The sequence below is a fragment of the Typopeltis vanoorti genome, chromosome 3 (assembly GCF_054136105.1).
Source record: "Typopeltis vanoorti isolate ZY-2024b chromosome 3, IOZ_Tvanoo_1.0, whole genome shotgun sequence".
Lineage (NCBI taxonomy): Eukaryota > Metazoa > Arthropoda > Arachnida > Uropygi > Thelyphonidae > Typopeltis > Typopeltis vanoorti.
In genome coordinates, this window is record NC_143551.1 from 175,022,757 (window position 1) to 175,050,430 (window position 27,674).

At 37.4% G+C, this 27,674-nt stretch overlaps 1 protein-coding gene across 1 annotated transcript in view; it reads left to right on the forward strand.

Moving 5' to 3' along the window:
* Positions 1-27,674, forward strand: part of LOC150108756 (pikachurin-like) — a 172,548-nt gene that overhangs the window by 139,038 nt on the left and 5,836 nt on the right. Inside the window, exons 9-10 of the mRNA XM_090390518.1 lie at positions 6,545-6,773; positions 14,129-14,309. Coding sequence (XP_090246644.1) covers positions 6,545-6,773; positions 14,129-14,309 — 410 coding nt within the window. The remainder of the gene's footprint in view (positions 1-6,544; positions 6,774-14,128; positions 14,310-27,674) is intronic.

A 27,674-nucleotide genomic window follows, 5' to 3' on the forward strand; every position in this document is an offset into this window, starting at 1 on the left:
ATTGTTTTCATTTTTATTTAGAAAACGAATACCCCGATATGCAAGGTGATATTGAGAAAAGATACGCGCAAATTGTAGCGCAATCTTCAAGTAGGGGTAACGGGAAGAAGAAGTTTCGCTTTTCACTAAATTGTGGAGATTTATTTTCAATACGGTTACATGTTGGATGAAGATCGTTGAATGAATGCCCTTAGAGTTCTAAAATCATTAACATTAGTGACTGCAATAAAATTTACAATATTAATGCACTTTTTAAATTCTATTATCTGATCCACGAATTTCCACTCAAACTATCTCCTGATATTTATAATCACCAGTAAAGCACTTCCACTGCGCATGATTTTTTTCGCCTATAAATTCTCACGTCATGCATTCTTTATTTGAACTGATGACGTCAAATTGTTCTGTCAGTGGAATTCACCTCTGAGAGCATGAAGAAAGCATAATAAGTTCTCTTCTTCCCACTGAAAAATAAATAAATAAAATAAAAATCTGGGGTCTCCATAGCTCAGTTACGAAGCCCTTTGGTCGGAAAGACCTGGGTTCGATTCCCGTCAGTGACGCGAGGAACCTTTATCTGGTCTCTTTCGACTAAAGGTGAGTTAGCTAGTCTCATACGGAGGTAGCTTTTTTTTTCACCCGGATACTGGGGGTTTTCGTCCCTCAGATAGGAAAACCAGCCCGCGAACACATGCATCTGCAGAGACTGACATCAAACACACCGGGAGGCCAACCCACCTCATCCTCGATACGGTAGCGGATAAATATAGAAAATCCTTGACACCGCAAGGTAAAAGAGGAAGAAAATAAAACTCTTCAAAGTTTATTGCAAATTTTCTTTCTGATCTTCTATGAGAATCGCAGAATGGGATGAATTCAGTGATCCCCATCTCATTCCTAATCCTCTGTCAAATCCCAACGGCAAGTATTCATATGTAATTCTTGGGTCTTCTACCATCTCTTTAATTATAAAACGTTGATTTTAATAATTTCCAGCACTTGAATTACTTTGTTTACTGGAAATGTTGCTGATGGCTGCTTTAAGGAAATTTCGGTCCTTAAAGTTGATATTTATAGACAAGTGTCGCACACTAGCAAACAAATGAGAAAACTCAACCTACTTTTATTGCGGTAGAACAATAAAATTGAACAGATCAGGAATTAGGACAGTAGAGTAGAACAAATGAGAAATTAGGACAATCCAATGGAATAAATGAGGTAGGACGATCCAATAAGAGATGAGAATTAGGAAAACAATACAGAACAGATCAGGAATTAGAGCAATACAATAAAACAAGTGAGTAACATGAAAGTGAATTCAACATAAATACAACTATAGTTTTAGACTCACGTCTAAAGAGTTAAAATCTGAATCACAACTTTTGACTTTCATTCGGAGGCATTAAATCTGACCTTAGCATATCATTCAGAATATAAACCGGCTGTCCATCATAACACTTCAGCTGTTAGCGGGGCAAACCTTTATGCCACAGCACGTAGTTCAAGAAACATTGGACTAGACTTAAACACCCATTGATTTCCATTAAACGTGAAGCTTTGACGTTGTTTATTTTGAAGGGCTATCACGTGGCGATATTTACATAGTTAGAGACACCCTACATATGCATATTCCTTCACGCAGAGTCTTGGGACGTTACCTGTCTTCCGATCATCCTCACAGCATTTAATTATGGCCACGAGAACCGGCGAACTAGTTAGCTTGTTAGGTGTGTTCTTCGTCCGTTACCTTGTACCACATCGTTCTCTAGGAAACTTCAATGTCTTTCACGCTTGCGGAAACAATCTCCGTTACCTTGGTTACTCAACTCTCTGAATTACCGTTTTCAACAACACCTGCCGCTTTCTTATGCCGCTGACAGCGGTGAACACAAAGCCCTTAATCGCGAATATAACACTCTAAAGAACAGGCCGCATAATAGTTTACAAAAGGTATTACTTAATTATCACGAGAATACCATTAATACTGCCAACGAAACTTTTTTTTATTAATTTCTGCCTTGTTAGGACATAAGAAACGTGATCGAATTATTATCTGCTGTGATCTACTAAAGGCTCCACAAGAATCGAGTTCATCGGATTCTTCAATATTACGCTGTCTTGGACACCGAAAGACAACTTCTGTGAATGAGTTGGCATTCTGTACTGTCGGTCATCGTATGGAGCTCAATTCTGTTTCGTTTATTAACACTTTGGACAATTCTGATAAGTGCATTCCGAGAATTAACTAGGATGCTTCTTGTTCCACCATGATACTCCTTCTTGATTCAAAGTCATACTCGTTAGTTCTTTCTTTAGGGATGAGTTATTTCCATAATCAGGCTGTTCCTACCCTACAGACCGACATCGCACATTTAGGACTAACATGAACGATGAATCAAGGAGAAGTCAATTATCCACGCTATTACACTGTTATCATAACGCCTACTCGATACGGTGGACGACTGCAGACCAATTTCTCGTGTTACAATTGGTTAAAATTGTAACAGGCTCCGTTTACAAAGATGAGGTTAGACGTATTCTTTTCTTCATTAAAATTAGTCATCTTCAGACTGCGTTGTTGTCAAAAGCGTTTTATGAAGTTAAATTTGAAAAGAAACTTGTTCGTATTTTGATTACTATCTTAAACTTTATTCCATGCTTTTTTTACTTAATTTTAATATTAATTCAGCCAAATAAAGGTCGGAAAATCGAAGCGCATCATGGTCACGAACGGTCATGTGAACAGTAAACTGCAGATGTGGTTCTGTGCCTTTTGGTTTGAAAGATCCGGATTCAATCCCGTCTAGGGTTTGCAGAACTTTTTTTCATACGAAGGTGAGTTTGCCTGTCTCGCACGGCGGAAGTAAGGATTTCCTTTCCAGCAAAACAGCGAAAAGGCCAGAAGAACACACAAACACGAGCATTTTACACACACCATACACTGGCTTAATTGCTTCGGCTGCAGTTCTAGTAGTAGTTATTGATTAGCAGTAGATTATAGTCTTTGGATGAACAGCATAAAGAAGACTTTTAAGATGCCTGTAAGTGTGTGTTCTCCTAAAACCAAACGGTTTTAGACGCTGGGAAGAAGATGAAAACCTATTCAGTAGAACAGCGTCTGTCCGATTCCTTAGTAATTGAAAATGCAGAACAAAAATGTCTTAGAAGGAATTGGAATTTTGTGTGTTACCTCTCTCTCTCTCTCTCTCGAGCATATCATCGATATAGCTGCATTTTTAGGGAAATGTTCGGCGCACCACTCCACACGTGAATACAGTGTGCTTGTAGAACAGTGTTTTGAGTAAAAACAAGCTTCTGAATGTAATGGTGTTCTAGAGCATAGGTTGCCAAACTTTTTCGGGCCACCGCCCACTTTGGGAACCTCTGTTCTAGAGGAATAAGTCAGCCCAAAATATACAATTTTGTCTGGAGATCTAGGTATTAGCAAAGTTAGAAGATGCGCAGCGAGATTTGTCATACAAAAACTTTGCTAACACTAAACGTGTCCAGCCTATCCTCGCCACACCGAAGAATGGCCAGGAGATCAGCGTTTATAAATGCAACTGGTTACGGAACACCTTCGATGTTCGAACGCTGCATTTGTCAAACGACAAAGACGAATGAAGCGTCCTGTCATCAGCCAAACTATGGAGGGATGGTTTAAAGTCAGTTAATAAAGGTAATACGAGGAAGCGCGTTGGTAAAAGTAGAAAGCTCTTCGCTATCGATGGGGAAATTTGAAGAGAGGAAGTCATCCATCATGTGCTCGAAGGGAACGAAACAAGCGTTCGCTACAAAGAGTGGAACGCAGGTAATAAGATTAGGCCTCGTCGACAGACTCATTTAGATTCCTTGAAAATGCCAACCTCGACTCTGCGATGCATTTCTGTAAACCGTTTCAGTAGCATGCAGGTAACGTTAGCCAGGAGATTCGACGTGAATCGTTAGGTAATTAGCGGGCCTCCAGATGACGTCACATGCTGATAACCTTATTTTTCGTGAGTTGAGAAGAGTATCGATGCAGAAGAAAAAACATTACAGAATGGGTTCCTTCTTTGATCAGCTGCAGTTCCATTTATTTGCCTCTTTCCTTTGTATTTATTTGCTGTCTGTCGTTTCAAAATTCTGATAAATGAAAGAACAGGATTACGCAGAAATCGTAATTTTTCTTCAGTCCAGACATTCAAACAATGAAGTTGTTTTCCTTGTGATATTCGAACTTCACCTTAAAGAGGCGAACCTTTTTCTTCCAGTTGATCAATAGAATTGGGGGAAAAAAATAAATATATATATATACAGTATAGTCCGCACGTGGCTGTGCGCTTCGCAACCAACTTGGCCTGGGGAAGGAGTGTCCTAGGTTCGATTCTCGTCGGTGACGTAAGGAGCTTAAAGATCTTCCTCAGCCATAGCCAAGTTATCCGTTCTTGGGCGGATGACAGTAGGGTTCCCCCCCCAGTTTATCCTGGGATTTTTCATCCCGCAAAGCAGGCAAACCGGCCTTGAGAACTCAACCCTACAGCACAGAGGATACACCGGGGCGTAGTGCTGACCACCTTATCCTGTGAACGGTTTGAGGTCCGATGATTAATAAACCCTCGACACCGCGAGGTAAAAGAGGGTAAAGGGTAGATGAGACGAGATATGATATTAGTTGCACGAGTTCAGAGGCGAAATGGCCCAGAAGGTTACTGGGAATTTCCCAATCGTGCCTAAATATCTGAACCCATCATGAAACTAAATATCTGCCATGTTTTTTTTTTTAATTCACTGAAGCGTGAAGTAGCGTAAAAAAAAAGCATCCATTAGAATATGGAATAATGGGTTCATTCTCCTGGGCCTATTTTGTTCGCCAGTCTGCCGCTGCTCGAGTTATTTGATATTGTACTAGTTCACAAACACGAATGCTACGTTAAAGCTCGTGTACTCGCCTTTTATTTGTACTTTATTAAGAGTTTCAGTGCGTCTGGAACCGTTTCGGAGAGAAGATCGAACGCTGTTCTCTGAAGAAACTCTCGCAGAAGAGCTGATTTAATCCGTTTTCTCCGAGTTCTGGTCACGGAAACTAATGTAGAAAACTCTTTCTTAAATGAACCATAGCTCTGTTTCGAACATCGTTTCTGTCTTTTTAGGGGATGGTTGAATTTTTTTTTCCCGGTAACTTTAAGGTCTTCTCAAGTGAAGGAAGGCTCATCTTTCTATTTAGCTGAGCGAAACAAAAAATGTATCAAAGTGCTAATGTGCATTATAGGCTTAACTGTTGATCCATCGGGTGAACTCTGTTTAATAATAATCATAACTAACTCTCTGTTTTGGCATTAATAATGTTTAAATAATTCTAAAGTTATCGCTAATAATCCAAATGATTTTAATTCTAATAACAACCTTCTATCACTATTAATTCCACTTAGAAGATTGCAAGTTTGAAATGTGGCATCTGCTGACTGCACTATTTCACTCGTCAACCAGAACTCTACCACAAAGCATCTTTTTTTTTTTTTTTTATCGTAGACACAAAATCGCCGAACGGAAGTGACTTAAAGATCTCCAGTTGCCTACTGATCCTTGTAAATATATTTTATTTATACTGGGAGATTTCCTTTTTTCGGAATACTATCGAACGTGCTCTCATAAGAGAAAAAAAAGTTCGGATAAATAAGAAGAGATTTTTATAGTAGTCAACTCGGTCATTCTACACGAAAAAGTATTTGTAGATTATATTTATAAAATAAGAAAAGGAGATTTCTGATGATGAAAGTAAAGTCAATTGGACATTATTCAAGAAGTCTGACAATAATCGTGAATTTCGTCCATCGACTTACAGTATTTATATTAAATGTCTATTTATTATTTATTATTAATTTTTTTTGTTTTGTTTATTAAGACAAAATGTGACGTCATGTTTCCATGTTCCCATGGCAGCCATAGATTCTGCTTGCTCATCATAATCTTCTGCTGTCATTCGAAAGATGCTGTCAACAGATCATTTTTAGTCGGAAGGAGTTTGCTAACCATAACTAAATTGAGTAATTAATTATTTTGAATAATATAGTTTACCAATAATTATAATATAAGCCTCTTTTTTAGTTGGAAACTTCTTTCAGCTTTAGTTTATGCATTGAAATCGATTATGAGAAAAATGTGGGTCTTTTATTAACATCCCCATGAAAAGGTCAAAAGCAGAAATGTGCTGAACTCATAAATTGTGCTACGGTGACAGAGAGAGAGAGAGCGAGAGAGAGAATAGCTCAGCCCTACATACCTAAATTCTTCAGATTCTTAAGTGATACGAAGAGACCGAATCATCGCTCTTGTTCGAGTCTACAGTAGTATGCGGATAGATTACGGGCTGGAATTATACAAATAAAGAAGGAACTGTTTCAATAAGCACAATTCGCACTCTCTTCTATGCAGATGTGTTTATATTTGTTTTGTGTTAGCAAACGCTTACGCGAGGACCGCCTAAAATTAATGAGCGGCGTCTTGTTATGCGCCCCTCCCAGCGGTTTTGGTTTCTCTAAAGCGATCTGGTTTCTATTCGTAGAAGCGTAGCGCCGGTGGCGGTGGAAGAATGGCACGTTCTCGTCATTACCCGAACAGGAAGAGAAGCCTTGTTACAAGTGAACGATCAACCTCCAGTGAAGGCGGAATCGAAGGGAGCGTTTACTCAACTCTCTGTGCCACTTAATCTCTACGTCGGTGGAATTCCTCATCTGAATGACGTGGCGCAAGAGGCTGCCGTAACTTCCTTGTTCACCGGTTGCATTCAGAGGGTAAGGCTGTTTCATTCTCGGCTTTATCGAAACCATTATAATTGTAATTAAATAACATTAAGTTAATTTATTTGCATCCATTCAAAGTATTTAATAAATACATTTTTATGAATATATTTTGTTTTGAAATTGGTTATTTTTATGTGATTGTTTATAATGCGCCATTTTTACGGACTGTTCCATAAAAATTTTTTTTTTCTTTTTTAAATTAGCCAGCGATAACATGAATGCATTCTTAACATGAGGGCTTGTTTTTGAATAGGTTTTGGAGAAGGACACTTAGCGACCAAGAGACTTCGTAATAGTTAAGAAATTATCATCGAAAAGCCTTTAAAATTTATACAATCATTTTCCGTCGATGCATACAGAAAAGAATTAGAATTAACTGCAGAACGAAAAGAAAAGTAATAAACACACAATACTGCAGTTGACATTCTTCGTAATGTCTGTTTTGGTAATCGAAAACGCTTTTTTCGATAATAAAACCTCATTTTGCGATTATGTGGTAATAAAATTGCATGGCGTGTTTCAGAATCAAATAAAATGAAGACCTAAGAAATAAACGATACTCGCTGCAAGTTGCATAAAAAATGCAAACGGTGCACTAAGCACGATGGCCACCAAACCAATAAAGAAAAACAGTTACTTTTTTCTAGTGGAAGAATAGAAGACCTTCTTATCTAGGTGTAAATATTTTATTCATAAAGAAAATAAAGACAGGATGCGTTGATAAAAATCCACTCCGAACATCGCTCTAGCCGCGGAAAAAAGCAACGGAACACTCGAACTACAAATAATTCGAATTGCCAGTAAAGCAAAAGCATAAGACAGACTTCAAAAAATTAAATTAACGGAAACTTTTTAGGCAAGTCTGGCCAACAATTGGAAAACTTCAATTTTTTTCATTGTTATTTAAGAGCATTTTTGTTTAATCAACTTGGCACGGTTGGGTGACGTGAGATCGTCGTTTTTTCTGGCTTAATTAGCCAGCCGACTTTTCTAGTTCGTGTGCTGTTTACTTCAATGTTTTTATTATTATAATTGCACACGCGCCACCTATGCTTAGGAACTTGTGTTTATCTTACGTGCAGAGTTGAACAAATTAAATGAGCTTCCTCATATCGACTTTCAAATTCAATTTTTGAGTTTAAGAAAACATTTTGGTTTAAACAAAATGTTTAAATAGTAAAATTAATTTGAATAGAAACAAAATTATATGTTGCAAAAGGAACTAGTAATAGTAATGCAATACATGCAAGAATGTTAACTGACTTTTTAACCGTATTGATCATTCTATTCTTATTCATAAAAATCGATAAACCTTCTTTTGTTCGTCTCTAAAACCTCTTGCGTTAAAAGTCGTTCTAGATAATTGCGCATCATTACGATGGTATTGTAATCTGTTTAGAACACATTTTTATGACATCCCAAGCTCTGACACTGCTCTCTTTCCCAGACCACGTGATAATTCCTGGGTCCATCCTTTTTTTTTATGAAAATTCGTTACGCAGTCGATTCCAATCACCTCTGATCTGTTTTTACTATTTAAAGATTGCGTTTATGGTTTACCAAATCACCAGCTGACACCGAGAAAAGCATTATTTTTGAAAAAGACAACGAAAAGAAAGAAATACTTATTTTTCAGCAGACAAGCAAAATACTTACGTATAATGGCATATTAATCTCAAGACTTCTTGTGGTATGACTACATTTAAATCGAGAACAAGACAATTTACTTTCGCTTCTTTTTTGGAGGGTTAATGAAAGTAATATTAAAACCTTCTGTTGTACAAAAAACGCAGAATCTTTTAATACAAGAAATGCGCGATAAAATAAGTAACAGGATTACGAGAAAGCACTTAAAGCGAATGGGATCAAACACCCTTTCTTTCTCTTTGGATAAAACAAACAAAAAAAAAAAGCTTTAAGCAACGAAGCACAAATCCTTTGTTAGTTTATTCAAATTCGATAATCTTTACATTTCGGGAAATTTTGAAACGTAAAAAGTCTTTTGTGAAATTATCTTCGAAAGAGTAGAAGATCGCTTTCCATGCCCGGATTGAGACGACCAGTCGCGAAGAGTAAAAGAAAGCGGTCTAAATCTTTGAGGATACGAAAGTCAGATTTGTAATAAATTTTACTTTATTGTGTACCATCAAATCGGTTACAGAAACACACGTTCTTGTTATACGACGCCTTTCATATAACGCATGGCATTATGGGAAGTGTCATAAAATAAGGATGAAAATCAGAATATTGCTTTTATTATAATTTATTGTCAGGAACTAAACTTGTAGAAACTTGAGATGGAATTTAAAACTATGTTTGGTCTCTAGAACAAGATAATATATACGATGGGGTACCCAAAGATATATTCGTATATCGGGGATACTCGTATATATAATGCGCTGTTGTTAAAACCTTAGTTTCAGCAAGGAAAACCCTATTTCCTGTGACAATGATCGAGTAATTTAGTAAACCAGCTGGAAAAAAGTCTACAAATGTTCCTGTAGTGGGAGAGTATAATCTAACGTACAATGGTCTTTCATCTGGCGGTCTAGCAGTATGCGACGTTTCAAACGACAAACGACATTTCACAGAGCTACAGGGACATTGTCGAAAAAAACCTTCATTGTTATATTAAGAAACATGACGCACTTAACGTATCATTGCCATAGAAACAAGGAAGCATATTGCGAAACTATTTTATTATATAGAGAGGGACAGCATTGTCGCTTTTGATGTTTTTTTTTATTCTTTCTGACTTCAAACTGAAAATCCAATGCTTTACACTTCTACTTGAATATTTCATGTTTGCTTAATAATAAACTTCGAAGAAAATGGTCATTTATTTGGATATTTATTTTTGCTCGTATCGTTTACTGATAACAAAATACGTGCTTTCCCCCCAAAACGCATTGAACATCTTTACCCTCGAAAAAGTGAAACTGAAATTATTTTGTTTTTCTTTAAGAATTTGAAATTCCTTAAAATAAACTCCTGTACGAAGTACAGCGCTAGTCGGCGCTGGCGCATTTTTTCTTAAGGCAAATATTTCACAACATTATAGAATCGCTTACCGAATCAACGGAAGAATGTTATGCGATCGTTTAAAAAATGAAAATAAAGAAATGAACGAAGTCACGTGTACGTTGCTTGCTACGGAATCATTTAAAAAAACAAGTTCAATCTAAAATGAAAACGCTCCGCATGTATTTCCCTTTTGACCTGCGCCGTAAAAGAAGCTCCGCCATCGTAACAGATGCCATTTTGATCGTTGAGCGGTTGTCATCAACACTGTCCCACTCCTAACAAGTCTATCGATTTTTTTTTTTTTTTATCTCTCGTGAACGGGAGGGATATTTCGCGTGATATTCGACACGCAAAGATACAATTTCGGTGACAGCGGAAACGAAGTACTTCTGCATAATCCCAAGGGCTTTTGCTCGTAATAAGTAGCTGTTCAAGGATACTCAATGGAATAAATTTACTGTTTCATAAAGGTAAAGGAGAGCAATAAATTCCTTAGAAGCGCGCAAACCAAGAACCCTTTAATACAAGACGCTTTCGAAATCTGATTAACATCATATCTTACCTTTAGAGATTCGGACCCACATTTATTCGATCATTAAAGAATACCGAAACAAGAAAATAAATTGCGTTTATATTAATGCCGACGCCTTTATGCTTTGACAACAGGAACATCGTTTGACTCTTATCGTCTCCGCACACTTGAAACAAAAAGCTTCCTTTTTTTTCTCACTCTGAATCTAAACTTCTGTTTACCTCGGTGTTACGTGACGCCACTTCTCGTTGGGTTTCTGTTTGTTTTCGCTTTATTTCCATGAACATTTCACTCGATCACGATCCTTTCGATGTTCAAATACCCAAATCTTGATTAAAAGCGAAGCAAAATCAGTTTGGTTGGTGAATCTGCCATTCACATTTAGACTCTTTTGGGAAAATATATAATAACATTGATTATTAAAATAACATTGATTATTAAAATTAGACAGAACGATTCGAAGCGATACAGAATTATAGGCTACGAGGGAAATAAACTGTCGACAGCGCAAAAGTCCTAAACAGTTCTGTTTCAATTTGCAATGATACGAAATGTAATAATTATTATAATTATTTCTTACTCGTTTTATAGCAATTCACGATGACAATTTAAAGTTTTCGATTTTTAATGTTATTTTCAAAAGTTCTGGAAATGCACCTGAAAAAAAAAAAAATGAAAAATGAAACAACAAACAGCTGGACTTTTGTAACATGAGTCGACTGGTGCTATCCACAACTTGCTACGTCAGTACGTGAACAACATTTTTTTTTTTTAATTACCCTCGAAGAAACTAAAGATGTAGCGTCAGTGAATTATGAGAGTTAATTGAGTATGTTCTTCTGGGGGTTTGCCTGTTTGAGGGGAACAAAAAAAAACTGAATTTCCGGTGGGGAAAAAATGTCACTTCAGAGAGAAAATAATCCTGTTATTTACATACAAGAGTGGCTAACTTACCTCTGAATGAAAATCCATGGTCAAGATTCTTCACCATTTAATATCAACAACGTCAGCAGGACCCGACCTCGTTCGTTAGCAAGATGTTCAACATGACTTCCAAACGGTTTACTTTTGAGCGGAATTTATACCACAGATATGCGATCCACTTTCAATTAGTAGGTGCATTGTCAGAGTTAGTGAAGGAAATACACTTTGGAAACGCGATTCCTATAGAATTTTAATTTTTGATTGCAAAAAAAGAAGGAAAAATATTCTAGCCGGTTATGCGCGCCGAAGTCTGCTTTTCATACAGGAAAGGTTAGCACGGTGCACCTTCATTAAACCCTTGAAAAATCAAGGGAGCATTTATTTTGGCCATCAAAACTGCTTCTTACTCACAGTATTTTCATAATGGCAGATGTTTCTTCAAATTTCCTGTTCATCCCACAGACTTCACGTATTTTTGCATCGAAGAAAAGTATCTTCTTGTAGTCTTGTCATTGCTTTGCCGATGCCACACTCGAATCGACAAAGTTTTTCCCAATTCACATTGTTTTCGCAAACAGGAAGCCATTACGGCAAAGTGCCGTAGTAATTACCTGAATATCGGTTTGCAGCGACTCCGAACAGGGAAACAGTATTCTGTTTTTAATTAATTATCGATTTCAATATCTTGCGGTGAAAAGTAGAATCAGCCAGTAAGGCCCAACTTTACTCGCAATCCCAACAAACCGAAAGGCTCATTATTGCGAGCATTCTTTGCTGAATAAGAAAACGTTTTGCAGCAATTAGACGTAAAATTTTCCTCCGTGAAACAATTATATTAGTTCCATTAACTTCGCTAAACAATACCACTCTTTAATCTTATTACTGCTAGCGATGTAATGTTTCAGGTGATTGCAAAGACAATTAACTCTTTTCTTTTACTCACGAAGTGATAAGATGACTACCAGAAACTCGAAGAAAGAAGATTAAACACTTAATTATTTCTGATCCTTTGTGTATTTTTGCTTTTATATCTCAATAAGTGCAAACATTTTTTCAAATATTTTCTTCACAGGATGCAAAGAGTAGACGTGAGTGAATGTCTTAGTGATTACTTTATGCGTCACTAATGCCCTGGATTTTATTTCTATATTTTTTTCGTTTCTTTATCTTTCTTCATGCATATTCAACGGCGTATTTTGTCGGAGAGAAAGAAAAAACTACCACCACCACCATCTTTCAATAAATAAACGATAAAAAATAGGCATTTTTTTTCTTAAATGAAACTCTCGTTTCTTTAAAGAAAGAGAGAACAGCGAAAACCTTTTCCTTTTACATTTTAATATATTCTGTAGGATTTGATTTCAACACTGCTCTGCTATAATAAAACTGTGGATCATTATCAGACCTCCGGGGAGGTCATCGAAGGAGGTCATATCACTTACGCCGGTTTAAGAAGGTCATACCTTCTCTTAAACTCAATCGCACAAAATCCACTCATCACTTCAAACTGTTCCATCACGGACTCCCCCGTGAAAGAAACGTCTCGGTCCATCTTATTCCTTCCTTAAACGCGCATAAACTTGAGTGTCACCGTGTTCTCTCTGTCTTCGCCTTCCTTATAAGGAAAAAGATAATATCTTATAACACTCATTAGGAAGCTTCTATCACATCATCCAGCTCTCTCTCTCTCTCTCTCTCTCTCTCTCTCTCTCTCTCTCTCTCTCTCTCTCTCTCTCTCTTCTAGTGTCTGCAAAGACACTAGCAGGGACATCAGTATATCGAGACAATCTCAATCTGCCCCCCCCCCATAATCCACAGAGCGATCACAATTGAAGACTCTCTCTGTTTAAGGCCTTCTGGAGCGAGCACCATCCAGTGATCCAAATGCTGCGACACCTTCAGGAATACCTCGTGCGACATCTGAGAGAAAAAGAAAGTGGTTTGCAGCATTTAGATCACTGAATAGCGCTCCACAAGACTTTAAACTGGGATACTTTAATTTTGGTCGCCTTGAGCATTCCATAATCCCGTTGTGATCTTTCCAACTCTTCCTTTCGCCCTTTCCACAGCTTTGTTTTTATGGCTACGAAACCAGGAGATCAAAATTGCGCACTTTAATCCAGGTGCGATCGCATTAAAGCTTTGTAAAGAGGCAAAATGACTTATTTAATAGAACTGAAAAGAATGTCACATGACTGCAGTAGAGCGTAATCAACCCATCCCTCATCCATATACATTTTACCTCCTATTATTATTATTATAATAACTGTAATATAGTTTCAGGAAGATGTTAACAGACAGCGCATATTATTACTCTGTCGGTCATCCCTTTAGCTTAATAAAGCTCACGCCAGATGCTTACCAGATGCTGTGTAAGTGATACACAGCAATGTGCTATGTGTATCACGTAAATGTCTAAAAGCAACGGAAAAAATATTATTTTAGACTGTTTAAGTCTACACTCATCTAGCCAGACAATGGAGAGGTGATGTATCTTCGCCTGCAGCTGACTAAGCGGATGATGAAAGAGAGGATGGGGAAATTTTTAAAGAAAAAACCATGCCATTAACTTCACTTATTATTATTCTAAAGAAACTTTACATACCTTAAGAAGTTACGGTAAAGGTCTCGTATAAACATAAAAAAGATAGGTCGACGAAAAACATTTCTTTCCTTTTATGAAAGTACGTCATAGCCTGCGTTATGAGAATACTCATACGTCAAAAAATTAATTACTTTCTTTCAAATTCTCCTCAGTTTTTTTTTTCCTGGTATATCTTAACTATGAATATATTTGTAGTGCTTTTCTATCGCCGTTAAGAGGGCTCTTAAAAGATGTCCAATATACAATCTTTTTTCAAAATAGGTATCGATTAATGGAAGACCTGTAAAGTTGCTGGAACAGGCGCTGTCTGGAGTAAATATCGTCAACTGCAATCACCCGTGCCTAGACAACCCTTGCACGCATGGCGGCACCTGCTTCCCGAAATTTGATTCTTTTTACTGTCATTGTTTACTAGGATACACGGGCACCAATTGCGAGAAAGGTAGGAACGCACTCGTCATAATAAATAAATTTTAATCGTAAAATGTGTTCAAAAATATAAAAACGATTTGTGAACAGAAAATTGTCCTTTGCAATAAAAACATAACAATGAAGTCAGTTTAAATTCTGATTATTTGCTATATTTTTTAACCTAGCCAGATTTTTAAAACTTATTTTTTAATATAGGAAGTCATCTCAATCTATTGCATATCGTTTTCTCGCATGTTGTCGTTTTTATTTATTTATTTTGTACTTCATATCTTGTTGAGGAAAATTGACATGTAGATTCTGTTTTCAACTTTCGTTTTGGAAAAAAAATAAAAGGAAGGAAGATCTTTACTTATTCTCATTAGAAGCAAAGGATGACGGGAAATGTAATGGAAAACTAGAATAAATGATGTTGGCAATTCATCACGAAACTTTATACCTTATTTCAATTAGCACATTCATGAAACGAGCGCCGTTATTGGAACTTATTGGAATATGCAATAAGTTGGAAACAAACGTATTACTATCCATGTTATTCCATAGTAAATTACAGAAATAACTTCGGTCAGAATATCTCGAATTGTGTCTGCTGACGATGCTTATAAAAGGCAAATTTAAAAATAAGAACTAGTACGAGATGAATACGAAATTTCAGATGACTGCCACACTTTTTCCGCATATCTTTCTCAATATAATTTTACTACCATTTCGTTCCTCTCAACACAAAATATCTCGTTAGATTATTGTGCGTTCGATGACAACCAATTATTTAGGTGTCAATATCGATGCAAATTTATAAGAGTTCACAGTAAAAGCATGGCTACGCAGCCGGGAATGTGAGTCACAAAATAGAGCAGCCAAAGAATTATTTAGGATATTTATGATTCTGACTTATTCTTTTCCTATGTCAAAATCTTTGTAAGGTTGTGTCCGAGGAGAGAAAAAAAACCTTGCACACGGTGGTAACGTTATGTGAAATTTCGTATCGCTGATAACCTCGCTACTGATGGACGGATGGGTGGAGAAACACGTGCAGCAAGAGAAAATATCATAGTTGGACACGAAATTGCTTCCACATGTCGCAGAAAGACATGTCCGGGGGAAAAAAAGTTAAAAGAAATCCCTCACATCCTCAGCAAATTTGTGTTGTAGTGCGAGAAATAAGTCGCACTGGCACCGTGTTCTTTATCCTAAGGGGAAAAAATGAAAAAGCGCAGATGTACAATGCTGCTAGGGATGCTTCCGAAGCGCTGGTCTAAGAACAACGATATCGCAACGTACGAAGAAAAAAAATGACCTGAAGCTATATTGTTTGCGGGTGACGGAAACCAAAAATTATCCAAGAAGGGGGAAAAGAAAAGGAAAAAAAACAGCAGAAAAATATGTCATCATTTGTCTGATTTTTAAGCGCAATAAACAAATATGATGCAGGTTTAATTACGCTGTGGTTATTGTTCACTTTCAAAGCAACTAAGACAAAAGAGACCTTTGGGATTATGTTGGAATCGCTGGTGTTCCGGGATAAACACCCGCATTTGCGAGTGGCAAAAAACTTTCCACCTCTTTGAGAGTTAACCTCCCTTAAACTGAACATCTCTTATACAGTTTTTTGTGCCTGCCTTCTAGACCGGATTCGAACCTAGATCTTTCAAACAAAAGGCGGATGGATACTTAGGCTACTCTGCTTGGATACATCGTAGTTGATTGTGTAGTACTTTTTCGTTATTTTCGTTCTAAACATAACACGTTTGCATTTTTTAATGAAAAGCTATCCCGCCAATAATCCCCGTTAAATGGATTTTATATTTTATTTCCGCTTTACTTTATTTTAATAATTAAAATAACAAATATTATTTGCAAAAGCTGAGCATCTGACGAATTCTGGAAAATAAAATAGTACAAGGATTCTGATCAGATTGTGAAAATGACAAAGATTTTAATGCTCAAATATTCATTTAATGCTGTCATCGTTTAATCGTTTTAGATATCAAATTAAAGGGGAAAATCTTACATTTTAGACGCAAAGTGCAGCAAAAAAAAAAATGTGAAGAGCGAAGAATTTGCATTTTCTGAAGAAAAGAGGAAAACTCATCGTGGAGAAGTAAAAAAAGTGCAGAAAACAAATATTCAAAAGAAGAGGGAATAAAACTGGACAACAAGATGAAATAGGATGTTGAGACTGGAAAATAAAGTGAAAGCGTGTGAGTTGGGAATGGAAATTCGCGAAGATAACACTAAACCGATTGCAAAATTAGCTTGAGATTGAGTGAACGCAGAAGGCCAACTGTGATTGATAGATACATTAGATGAAATTCATATCAGATCGTCTCTTATTTCCATAATGTTGTGACACCATCACAACAGCTTTTTGGGTTTCGTATTCCAATTCATCCAGGATAAAGTTTTTTCCTTGAAGATGTCTTTCCTGATAGCAGTTTCAAAAGCAAATCGGCCTCACAAACGTTAAGACCACATTTCCCCCTCATGACGTACGTTGTTTAGTCTCTTCGACTTTTTTGGTCTTTTTCTCGAACAGTTCTTCTCTTCCCCTCCCTCATAAACGATTTTCTTGGACTTGTTTTGTCGATGCAATCTTCAATTCCTTTACTCTCAGTAATATAAAATTATTTCGACGAAGCCAATCGAGATACTCCGACTGATTTGCGCAGAAGTGAATTAGTATTTTCTGTATTTAAATAGGCAGAATGAACGAAATCCACGTGATCAAATGAATAATGGCGACATCGCATTCAGTAGATAGCACGGAAGAAGCTTGTTTTAACTTGGCAACGAGCAGTTTCACTAATCCGATCCCGATCGGTGCAAGTCTCCAAAGAAATACCATAAACAAAGTAGCATCTAAAAGTCGACGAAAGAAGGCTAAAATGACGACCGCTAACTGCGGGAAACAAATAAAGAAAAATAGACTGAAGCCCTATTTCATTTCTGGAAAAATTGCGTGTGGAGTGGGATTTCATGGAATTCATCGAATAAATGTCGAAAGATGGCGCCTCCGTATTTTGAAGGACTTGGCGATGGATGGAGTCGAGGAAAATATCACGTGAACTGAGGTAATTCTGCAGTTGTCATTTTAGCAAGTAAACGTGGAGCAGAATTGCCTCTCAATTTTCACGTGCTAAAAACTCTGCCACTAGATAGGAAAAAAAAAGTTTCACAGCCGATTCAGACATGAGCTTAATCTTCTTTTATTCTGCACTTTGCTATAAAAATTAAACCCTTCTCAAAATATTTTCCCCCTAAAATAGGAGAGAATCGCACCTTGACGATTGTTACGAAGTGCCTTCTCGTCATCGAACAGTTGCGCCCTCTCGTTTAAAAAAGTACAGGAAAAATGTATTTTCCAGAAAGGATCGATCTTTATATCGGAATATCGATGCATCCACTACGATATTTGAAATGTTTGTTTCAGCCACCGGAATATCTGTTTACTCTTCTTTGTTAAGAACTAGAATTACGCGCGACAGTTGAAAAGAAAGGGTTTTCTTAAAAAAGCAGACACACGCGAAAAAAACGTGCAATTAATGACCCAACTAATTTTTTGGCACGCGTGCTGCGTTCCAAAAATATCGTTTATTTTTAACGAGATGGTTTCGCTGTCCCCCTCGCTTCTAACCGCGCAGCTGTTTTCACTATGAAATACGTCGTATTAGAAATACCAGCGCCGCTCTGTCATCTGGCGCCCCCTACAGTTACACAACAGACCCAGCGGTATTCGTTCTCTTTAATGTCCACTCAACGTCGATCCCCCAACCCAATATTTCGAAAACTATAAAGAAATAGAATTCTTTGTTGAGAATATTGCGAAGCAAACGAACTTCAAACGATACGAAACTTAGCGCTGCGAATGAATGATCACCGAGCGACTACCTTCGTAGTTATAACGCAGTAGAATCACATCGTCGTGCAGATGCGTCATCGCAGTAAGCTAATTACGTGATTTAATCCGAACACCAAGCAAGCTATTTGTTAATGTAGTGTGAATAATTGAACGCTCTTCCTGTACAGAATGTACGCATAACTTAGTTTAATATTCATTGTATGCATGAAAGGAGCCGTTAACAAAGTTTGTGCGTAAACCTTGTTTTAGACGATTTTCGACGAAAAATTATCGGGAATGACAGCACACAACCCTAAAGAGATGCATTTCGAAGTAGAACATTTCTCGTTATATTCTTGAACAATAAATGAATCGGAATTTTTGCGTATGGATCGTTTATTTTGGGCATTTTGTATCAGTTTTGAAATCGTTTTTTATTATATATATATTTCTTAGCTTTTCTTCTCCTTATCATTCATTCTCTCCCATTATTTTTATTTTTATTAATATTTAAAAGTTGTTTTTAAATGCATTACACACATAACACGTGCTCAATACTGCCAAATTAGATAATCGGTTTATTACGGAATGTTCCATCAGCCTCTGTCGAGTGGGTGTACCAACAGTCTGCATGTTCAGATGTGCTTTTGAAATGTTTTTACGTGGTAGATGAATTTCATCATCCCATGTCAAGCCATCATCCTAACCTCCTGCTCATTGGAGAATTGAAGTAGCATGAAAAGTACTGTTCGATCCGTAAAGTAGAAAATTTCTTCTTATGCGATACCCTCAGCTCACCCACACGCTTATACCGCTCACAATTTGGATTTGATTGTAAAAATGGTACCACAGAAGAACATTCTAGACCTGGGGAGAAGAGCCCGTCGTCTCATCAGGTATAATAGGGATTAGTAGAAAGGGTGCAAAAGAAAGCAGCGATACAAGAATCTCTCTTTTCAGTCTCAAAATTAATCGTCCATGAATATATCTAAATAAAGTATTTTGCTACCCCTTCTAAGAAATGAATAAAGATTAGTTGAACAATAGCCATAAATACTACTATAACATGAACAGCGTATAAACCATTAATATATCAGTAAATCATTTACAGCTTTCAGCACACACAAACCACGCACGTGTATAACTGCATGTAGCAGCACTCGATGTTCGAATTGCCTTAACGCACACCCGAAGTCTGCGAGACCACGTATCGATGGCGGCATGCACAACATCCGACGAAATCGCTGCTACTGCTCGCTCCAAATCCACCTTTAGCTTGGCGATGCTATTTCTTGCAGGCTCCTCTCTCAAGCCCCGACCACAATTGGAAGTCCAGCGGATTCAGATCGGAACTTACTGACGGCCAATCAGATTGTGATATGTGGTTGGGCAGCACGTGTATTTGATGCATCTGATGATTAATTTCCAAAATGTAAGAAAAATTTCTTCGGAACCAAAAGATCCCGATTTCCAAAGTACACTTGAAATTATGCTCCAGAAAACTGGAAAAAATAAATGCGAATATGAGCGAGAAGGTTCATTTCTTGCGCCGGAAAAGTGTATTTCTGTAAGTATGTTGGTCCAGTGACCGAATATCAGAAGGAAAGATTTCACCAGCATATAAAAGAGATGTAAAGGTAGTTCCGAAAATACTAGCGTGTTAACATGGCAGATTGCTATTGGTTTTTTTTAAAAAAAATTGAAACTGATAAATATTTACAGCTATGCTCAATCACATAAGAAAGAGATGAGCTATTTAAAGACAAAATAAGATTGTCTTTAAAAAAAAAGTGTATTATCTTTGAAATCAGCATTACTAACTTAGACTTGACAGGTTTCGATTCTATGTAAATTACTTGCAATCATCAGTCTTCGAGTAAAAAATAACTAAATATACCCGTAAATAACTTAAGTTATCGACGTCCTGTTTTGAATAACATCGGAAACTGCTCATGAACAGAATCCACTGTTGCTATGAAACACGGAAGCGTGACGTCACATCCGCCTTAGTCGATAAAAGAAACTTTTATTATACGCAGTGATTAGAGTAATAATGAAAATATATTATAAATAAAAATCTGATCGCCACAGAACTCGATTTGGCAACATCTGATATGTAAGCCATTAGCTTATCAATTCAGATTTTTTTTTCTTGAAGAAAAAATGCACAGCGTCTCATTGCTTCAAATAGTCCATCACTAGTCCATCATATTTTATGATATTAGGCACGATAAATCACTTCACATCGAGTGAAAAATGACAAACAGTGATGTATCAAGTGGATATAGACGACCCTGCTTTTTTTCCTCAGGAAATACTGACCTCAATTAGAAATTCTAGTTTGTTTACCGAACAAAGTTTACGCCATGGCAATGTGACTAATAACTACTGATATTTCCTTCATTGTTATACGGGGAATTCAAATAGTCACGGTGCAGTGATATAAAAATTGGTACGTTAACGTAATCACAGTAAGAAGCCTTGGAAATAGTCCAAAACAAACACCGAAAGAAACGAATTAACAAAACAAAAAAAAAACTCCCGAAGCTGATAGGAAGGAAAGAGGCAGCGACCGTCCATGATAGTGACGTTAAAAAATGTTTGCTGCTTCCCGTTTTCACTGTAAAGGTATCGATCTCTGTGGCTAACGCATGAGGGAGTTCCTCTAAACAGCAGGTACGCTGCAAATGTTTTCTCTTGCATATCGCAAATTGCGCCAAGTTGGAATTGCCACAATTCGCGTCGTTTTTCTCAAAACTTTCGGTGAACTTTTACCATTCCTAAAAGAAATTTCTCTTACGTATTATTCTGGTCTCTACTAAAAGCTCTTCTGCTATTGGTTGAATCTTCCAACCCCTCCCGATGTCAGACACGTGGAGTATTTAAATTTCTCGTCCACCCGTAGTCTAGCATCACTTCATGAAGCCATTTCTGAAGTCAACCCGAGGAATAAGTTCTTGCTGGAGGTTTTGCTGTTTCGTCGAGTACTTCAGCCTCTTCACGGATTACAACAGGTTAAAACGTTCCTATTTTTGCTTTTCGGTGTGCTTACAAACAGCAGCTTTCATTTTTTTTAGAATAATAATAACCGCAAAGATTATTTTACTTCTGTTTGGTTAGTTTTACTTCGATGTGACTTCGAAAAGCTCTCAGAAGTTTATCAGTGCAAATAAATAAACGAAGAAACGGAAATAGCAAGAATGGGTTCATTTGTTCTTTTTTGTGCGGAATGAAAATGAAATTCCGGAAATAACAATCGAAAAGAACGGAATGTCGTTGTACCTTTTTTGACTCCCAACTTATAGGAAATGAAATAAGCAAACCGTTGAAAAATATCACCAAGAATGCGAGAGAAACAATTTACACCTGCGAGGACCATTTCCCAAGTTTCCTGTTAGCACAATCCCTTTTTACTTTTAAATGCGAAGAACTCTTCGAATCCTAAAATTTATTGCAAGACTAGGGCGAACTAAAATCTTTTTTCCCCTTCACAATGTCCGAACCGTTTCAATTTCCAGGTGAATTCCCATTAATTTGAAACAATCCTCCGTTTATCAAATTCCATTCCCGTTCATAACTTTCCCAAGACTAAAAGGTGTGAACCGCGTGCAGTAATTGATCCTCATTGCAACACGCACGTATTATCGCAACTCATTCCTTATTAATGTCCCAATCACTTAGTCTACTCATCCTTCCTCCTCCCTCAAGGCGGACACACGCACTGAATCCCATCTGGGCGATGAAAATGTAAAAATGGCTTTTTCATCTTCAGTTGGACTGTCTTAACCATCGCCATGGATTTTACCTCGTGGAAATTCGAGGATTTACCTTTGCAGAAGACACAGGATGGAGAACATGCGCAAACAGTAGATAACATGCCTCGTGACCTTTCTTAACTTGTCGCAACACAAATGCTCGTGCGGGAACGTATGTGCCAGAAAGCTGCTCTCTGTTGAACGGATTCGAGAGCAGCGTTCAAGAGAATCTTCCCAGACGTTGACCCATTTCAGGATGGATGTTGAATTCGTAGAGGATTAGCAGTTGTTCGGATGAGGAACAGCGTCCGGAGAGGAAAGGAGAAAGAGATGATGAGGAAGCTGCGCTGTAACATATTCATGCTGAAAAAGTTATTGTTAAACAACGAAGGAGAGTTTTATCTTGACTAGAATCTGAAGTGATGTAAAACAGTAAGATCGCGCAGGCAGGAAACCAACCAAATGACTGCTTTCCTATCTTTGTGAAAACAGGGATTTCTTACTATAACTTCCACAACGCGCTACAGTTTGAATCTTATTTAAAAATCCCACTTGTATCGGGAGGGATGCTCCTCATAAGCAAATCGCAATCACTCAGGCGGCAGCTCAACGCTAGAATGAAATGTAAATAATTCTGCAGACAACCACTTGAAACAGGGTGAGACGAAGAATAGTCCTACTTGAATTAATGAGTGAATCCAGAAGTTTTAAAATACACTTCTACATTGCGATGTGTCGGTTTCCTAGAATTCAATGTAGCTGCAGCCGAAATCATTCTATGGAAGATACGTTTAAGTTCCACTGCAGGAGAGCTCAACAAATCCCAGTGGAATTCAAATCAAAGCCAGCCGAAGCCAAATTACTGTTGCCTAGGAAGAGGGACACAAACTTCTTTCATCCATGTAAAATTTATCGTTGATGGAGTATAACCTCCATCTAAGAATCGCTGTTGTCACTAAAGTAAGTGGCGGATATCAATCAATCTTTGTTTTCCTGCACAGTATGTTTTTCCCTTTTTCATTATTGTACAACTTGCATGTTAGTAGACGGTGTCCGGTAAGCAGTACCCTTGCAGTTTTATAACTTTTGAACAGGTTACGCTTATGGCTATAAATCTATAAGAAGAGAATATTTGATTGTTTGCCAAGCGTGCTCTTCTTGAAAGCAGTTCGGATGATCCACTGTTATCGTTATAACGATGGAATAATTCTTGCCTTTGTTTAAAAAATCACGATCAAGTGCATTTTATTAAATGCAAACAAAAGGAACTGCAATTAAAGAAAACAAACACTACTAACTTTGAGAGGCGTTCCATTAATATTATTACGATTGAAAAGAATCTCCTACGTGCGTTTTCTCTACTCGAATAGCTTAATGTCTTCTCAGAACAGGTTAAATTTGTTGAGGCAGAGGAGCGTGAGCAGAAGTCTGAAATGTAAGCAAATCTTTCAAATTCCAAGCAAACATTCCCTCAGTCGAAGTTCTTTTTTTTTTTATCTTCATTTCGATGAAGGAATTTATGAAGGTCTTAGAAACGCCTAAATTATTTAATTATCTTTTAATATTCAGGACTTCAAAAGGAATTCGCGATGCGGGGGAGGGTTACGACAAAAGCTGTTGATATAGGTAATGCTTCCTCCTCTTAGCAGAATCATCTCGATAATCTTAAAAGCACGTATTTCAGGCATGCAAACATAACACGCATGCTAATGAAATCCATTTATTATGTACGTGGTGCTTTTCTTCGTTCTATGAGACCAAGAAATGCTCTGTTCAATTACAAAGAGAAATGTTAATCCTCTTAATAGAGAAATACCTTTTCGTCTCTTTCTCTCACCAATGTATGCGTGCGCTAGGCATACACTAAGAAAATAGAAGACAAGAGAGAGAGTGAGAGAGAGAGATGGGGGGGAAGAGAATCCATAAAGAAATAAAACGAGGAAAAGAAGATGCGGAGGAAACCAATCACCAGTTTTATGAAGAACGAATTAAAGTAAATACGGAAGTTCGACATTTTATTGATATGCTCGCGGTAAAAGTTTTTCCTTCCTATACTGAATGGAGTATAAAGAATTTTAATGAATACAAATATAATCTAAATCCTACTGGTTAATGAAAAGAATGGTTCCTTTTCCCCACAGAAACGATTCCTCATTTCTGTGGGAAATCGAGATCGAGCACGCTGCCAACCTGGTTGGGCAGCGTGCTCGATCTCCGACTGTAATCCCACTGTGGCAGGAGACACTGGAAAAACTCTTTAAATGTTTTGTAAAAACCCTTATCTGATATGAAGCAACTGCGTGTTTATCGCGTGCCTGAAGTGGGCTTGCTCAATTCCGTGTTTGCCCTCTCTACAGCAGGCCGATTATCTCACCTACTATAGGGTCACAACTTTTCTTGTGGAAAGTCGCATAAAACTCTATTAAATGAAACCGTTTTTTATACGAATGAGATGCGTTATTTGCATTTCTGAGGGAAAACAACTATTCGGCTTTGTTGGAGGAGGTTCGTCGATTCAAATACGATATCGGATGTCGTCAAAACTTCTCGGGCACTACGTTAGCTGGTCAGGATAATTCCACAGAAGTAGTGAATGATCTCAACGGTCTCGGCTTAGTCTACTTATATCGTATACTTTGATAATTATTATAATATTTAATAAGAAATATAATAATAATAGCTATTTAAAATCCTCATAATTCGCATTAATGTTAAGCCTAAAAGTGAACGATGAAAGCAACAGGCTCGTAATACCGTCTAAAGATTTTGAAACATTTCCGAATTCGTTGGTTTGAAATGTTTCCTCTGCCTCGTATGCGATGGGATTTCGAGGAAACAACAACCTTAAAGAGATGAATGACCAGGATAAAAGGGAATCGGTAAAGTTCCATATGTTTTAAGATCAGCATCTGAAAAAGCGAACCTCGTGAGAAATGCATTTAATACCGGAACAATATCGGAACTCGGGAGATTACATAAAACAAAACACTGAACCAAATATATGACATCTTTCTTTCCGCTTCATGCTTTTTTCCTCTTTCGCGCTTTACGTTCTCAAAATCCAACAATCCTATTCAGCTCAAATGCGTTGCGACGTATCGGATATATTTCCACATGCCATGGAACTTCTTAGGTAGAGTGACGATCAAGTTTCTTAGAAATGCTGTGCAAAAAAAAGTACTTGCAGTTTATAGAACTACTATGCATGAAAGATTCAAAATTTCCCAGTGGGAAATCTATGGATTCGCTAAATCTATTTGCTTTTCTTTTGCAGATAAATAATTCGTAAATGGCTAATGAGGATGCAAACTGGAGACCAAACGCTAGAGGAGCAGAGTACGTCCCAGTCGGTGACTGCTTTTGTAACGGTCAGCTGCTTAAAACAGCCATTTCTGAATTGGTCAGCGAAAGTGTATTTTATTTGTAAAACTGCACTCTGCTTCAAACGAGAAAGATCTTGTTTGTAGGGTGGAGATAACTTTCTTTTTTTTAAAGTTATTATTGTGCGTGTTCGAAACCTTTGGACTTTTTTTTTCAAACCTAAAGTTGACACCAAATGAAAATGAAAAAGATATAAATGTAAAAATTGCGAAATATTTAAAAATAACAGGTGTAATTAACTCAATATTTAAAACAAACCGAGTTCAAAAACAAACCAGGCTAAAAGTATACAATGCATTAGCCCTACCGGTCTTAATGTATGGAAGCGAAATCTGGACAAAAAAAAAACAAAAAGACAAACAAAGATTAACAACAGCAGAAATGAAGTTTATGAGAAAAACTGCAAAGTATACCCTATTTTATCACAAAAGAAACGAAGAAATTATTCTGAAAAAAAAAAAAAAGAATTAAACTAAGAACCAGTAATAGAAAAAATTAAAAAATATAAACATAGATGGATGGAACACGTTCAAAGAATGAAAACAGAAAGATTACCAAAGCAAGCCTTAAAGTACAAGCCATTAGGAAAAAGAAAACCAGGACGTCCTCTTAAAGGATTCAGCGATGACTTCTAATAGGAACAGGCCATGCTAGGCCTAAATCCTTGATACGCATGATGATGATGATGATGATGAAGTTGACACCAAATAGAGGATTCGATGGCATCATCACGATTCCAAAAAAGGTGACTTTTTTCGAATTCAAAACGAATATTTTGCAAACATTTCTAACAGCAATGGCACAATCTCCATTCATCAGATTATGAAGGAACTACGTCGAGGGGAAGAGTAGGGATTACCAGGTATTCATTATCATCTTTTCAGAAAAAATAAAAATATTTCGATAAAAATCGACCTCACCTCATACTGTTGTAGACATCCCAATTGTTTTTTCCCATTGTTACGTCATGTCCGCAGTGAAAACGCACAAAGCAAAACGTATGCATCAGAACTTTCTGTGGGTGAAAAAGTTTGTCCGCTTGAGGTCGCGTGCTTTGTGTTTTGGATTCGGAACTATTTAATTACATTCACGTGCTGTATATAAAGGCTGATCGATTGGGAAATCGATACTTAACACGGTGAACAATACCAAGTAATCTTTGACCACAGTTCTATGAGTTGTTAGATATTCGGTTAAAATAAGTTAATGAAACCTCTAAAGTAAAAACAAAAAACAAAAAACTCAAGAAATGAGATAAAGAAATATATTTTGTGCACCTCGTTACTCTTTGTGACAAGGAAACGTTTACAAAAGAAGTCAACTGCTAGCTGCCATGTGCCTGGTTTTTATTATGCAGTGAAATTCGTCAAGTTCTAATTTTGTTGTTTCTTGGGGTTCGCCTAGGCTAGGAAATTGTATCCCCATTTTTAAAGAAATCAACCTTCAGGCCAAGGTACTGATGCAGTTGGGGAGGGGAAAATGTTTCCATGGTAAAAAACCAAAGAAAAACGAAACTTTAGCATTTTCATAAGTAAAGGGACTCGTTTTATTTCGAAGTTCTTTCATGTCCTTTTAGTAAGTTTCGAACGAATGGGAACTGCTTTGGTAGCCGCCACATTTTTTAAGCAATCGTAGAATAGACTTTTATTAATACTTTCAAGCTTATGAGTGCACGTGTAGTCCTGGGGAAATGGGGTTTGCTTCCATAGCGCTTCTTCTGCCAGTTCCGACTTAGTCGATCTTTGGCAAACGCATGCAGGTTTTTCTCCCCCTCACAGACACTCGGGTTTTAATTCTCGCATCTCAAACAGTCGACTGAAAAGAAAATAATACGAGCGTTATGATGTAGACCCAGGAGATGACAGCAGTTATCCGCCATACTTTCCTGGAAAGTTGGTTGACAGCTTGGACTCACCATCGTGGCTGCCGATGGGTCCTCAGAAAGCTGGTTCGAACTACTTGCTTCCTTTGGAGAATAACAGAGGGTTTACTTTATTGAATTTTTAAGCAGAAATGTTAGTCAGGAAACAGTTTTATTTTGTCCCGTTCCACTTAAGCGATCGTTTTCTGAATCTACAGGCACCTCGTGGTCCACCATCCCCGCGGCACGACATACAACAGTCACCCACGGGCCTCATCTTTACCTGACTCGGTTCATCGTTTCATCTCACAAAATACGAAACGGACGCGAGGAGGATGTCTAGCCACTGTCCCTAATTATTTATACTAACAGTGATCCACGTGCTACTGAGCCACACTCCACAATTCAAAAATTCCCAGAAAAATGCAGATTTGTCAAGATTTCTTTCCGTGCGCATTTCTTTGCTTCCTCAAAAGAAGAAGTATCTTCTTCATTTCGTTAATTAACAATAGAGAGGCGACACCTGCACGCTCTTCTCAAATC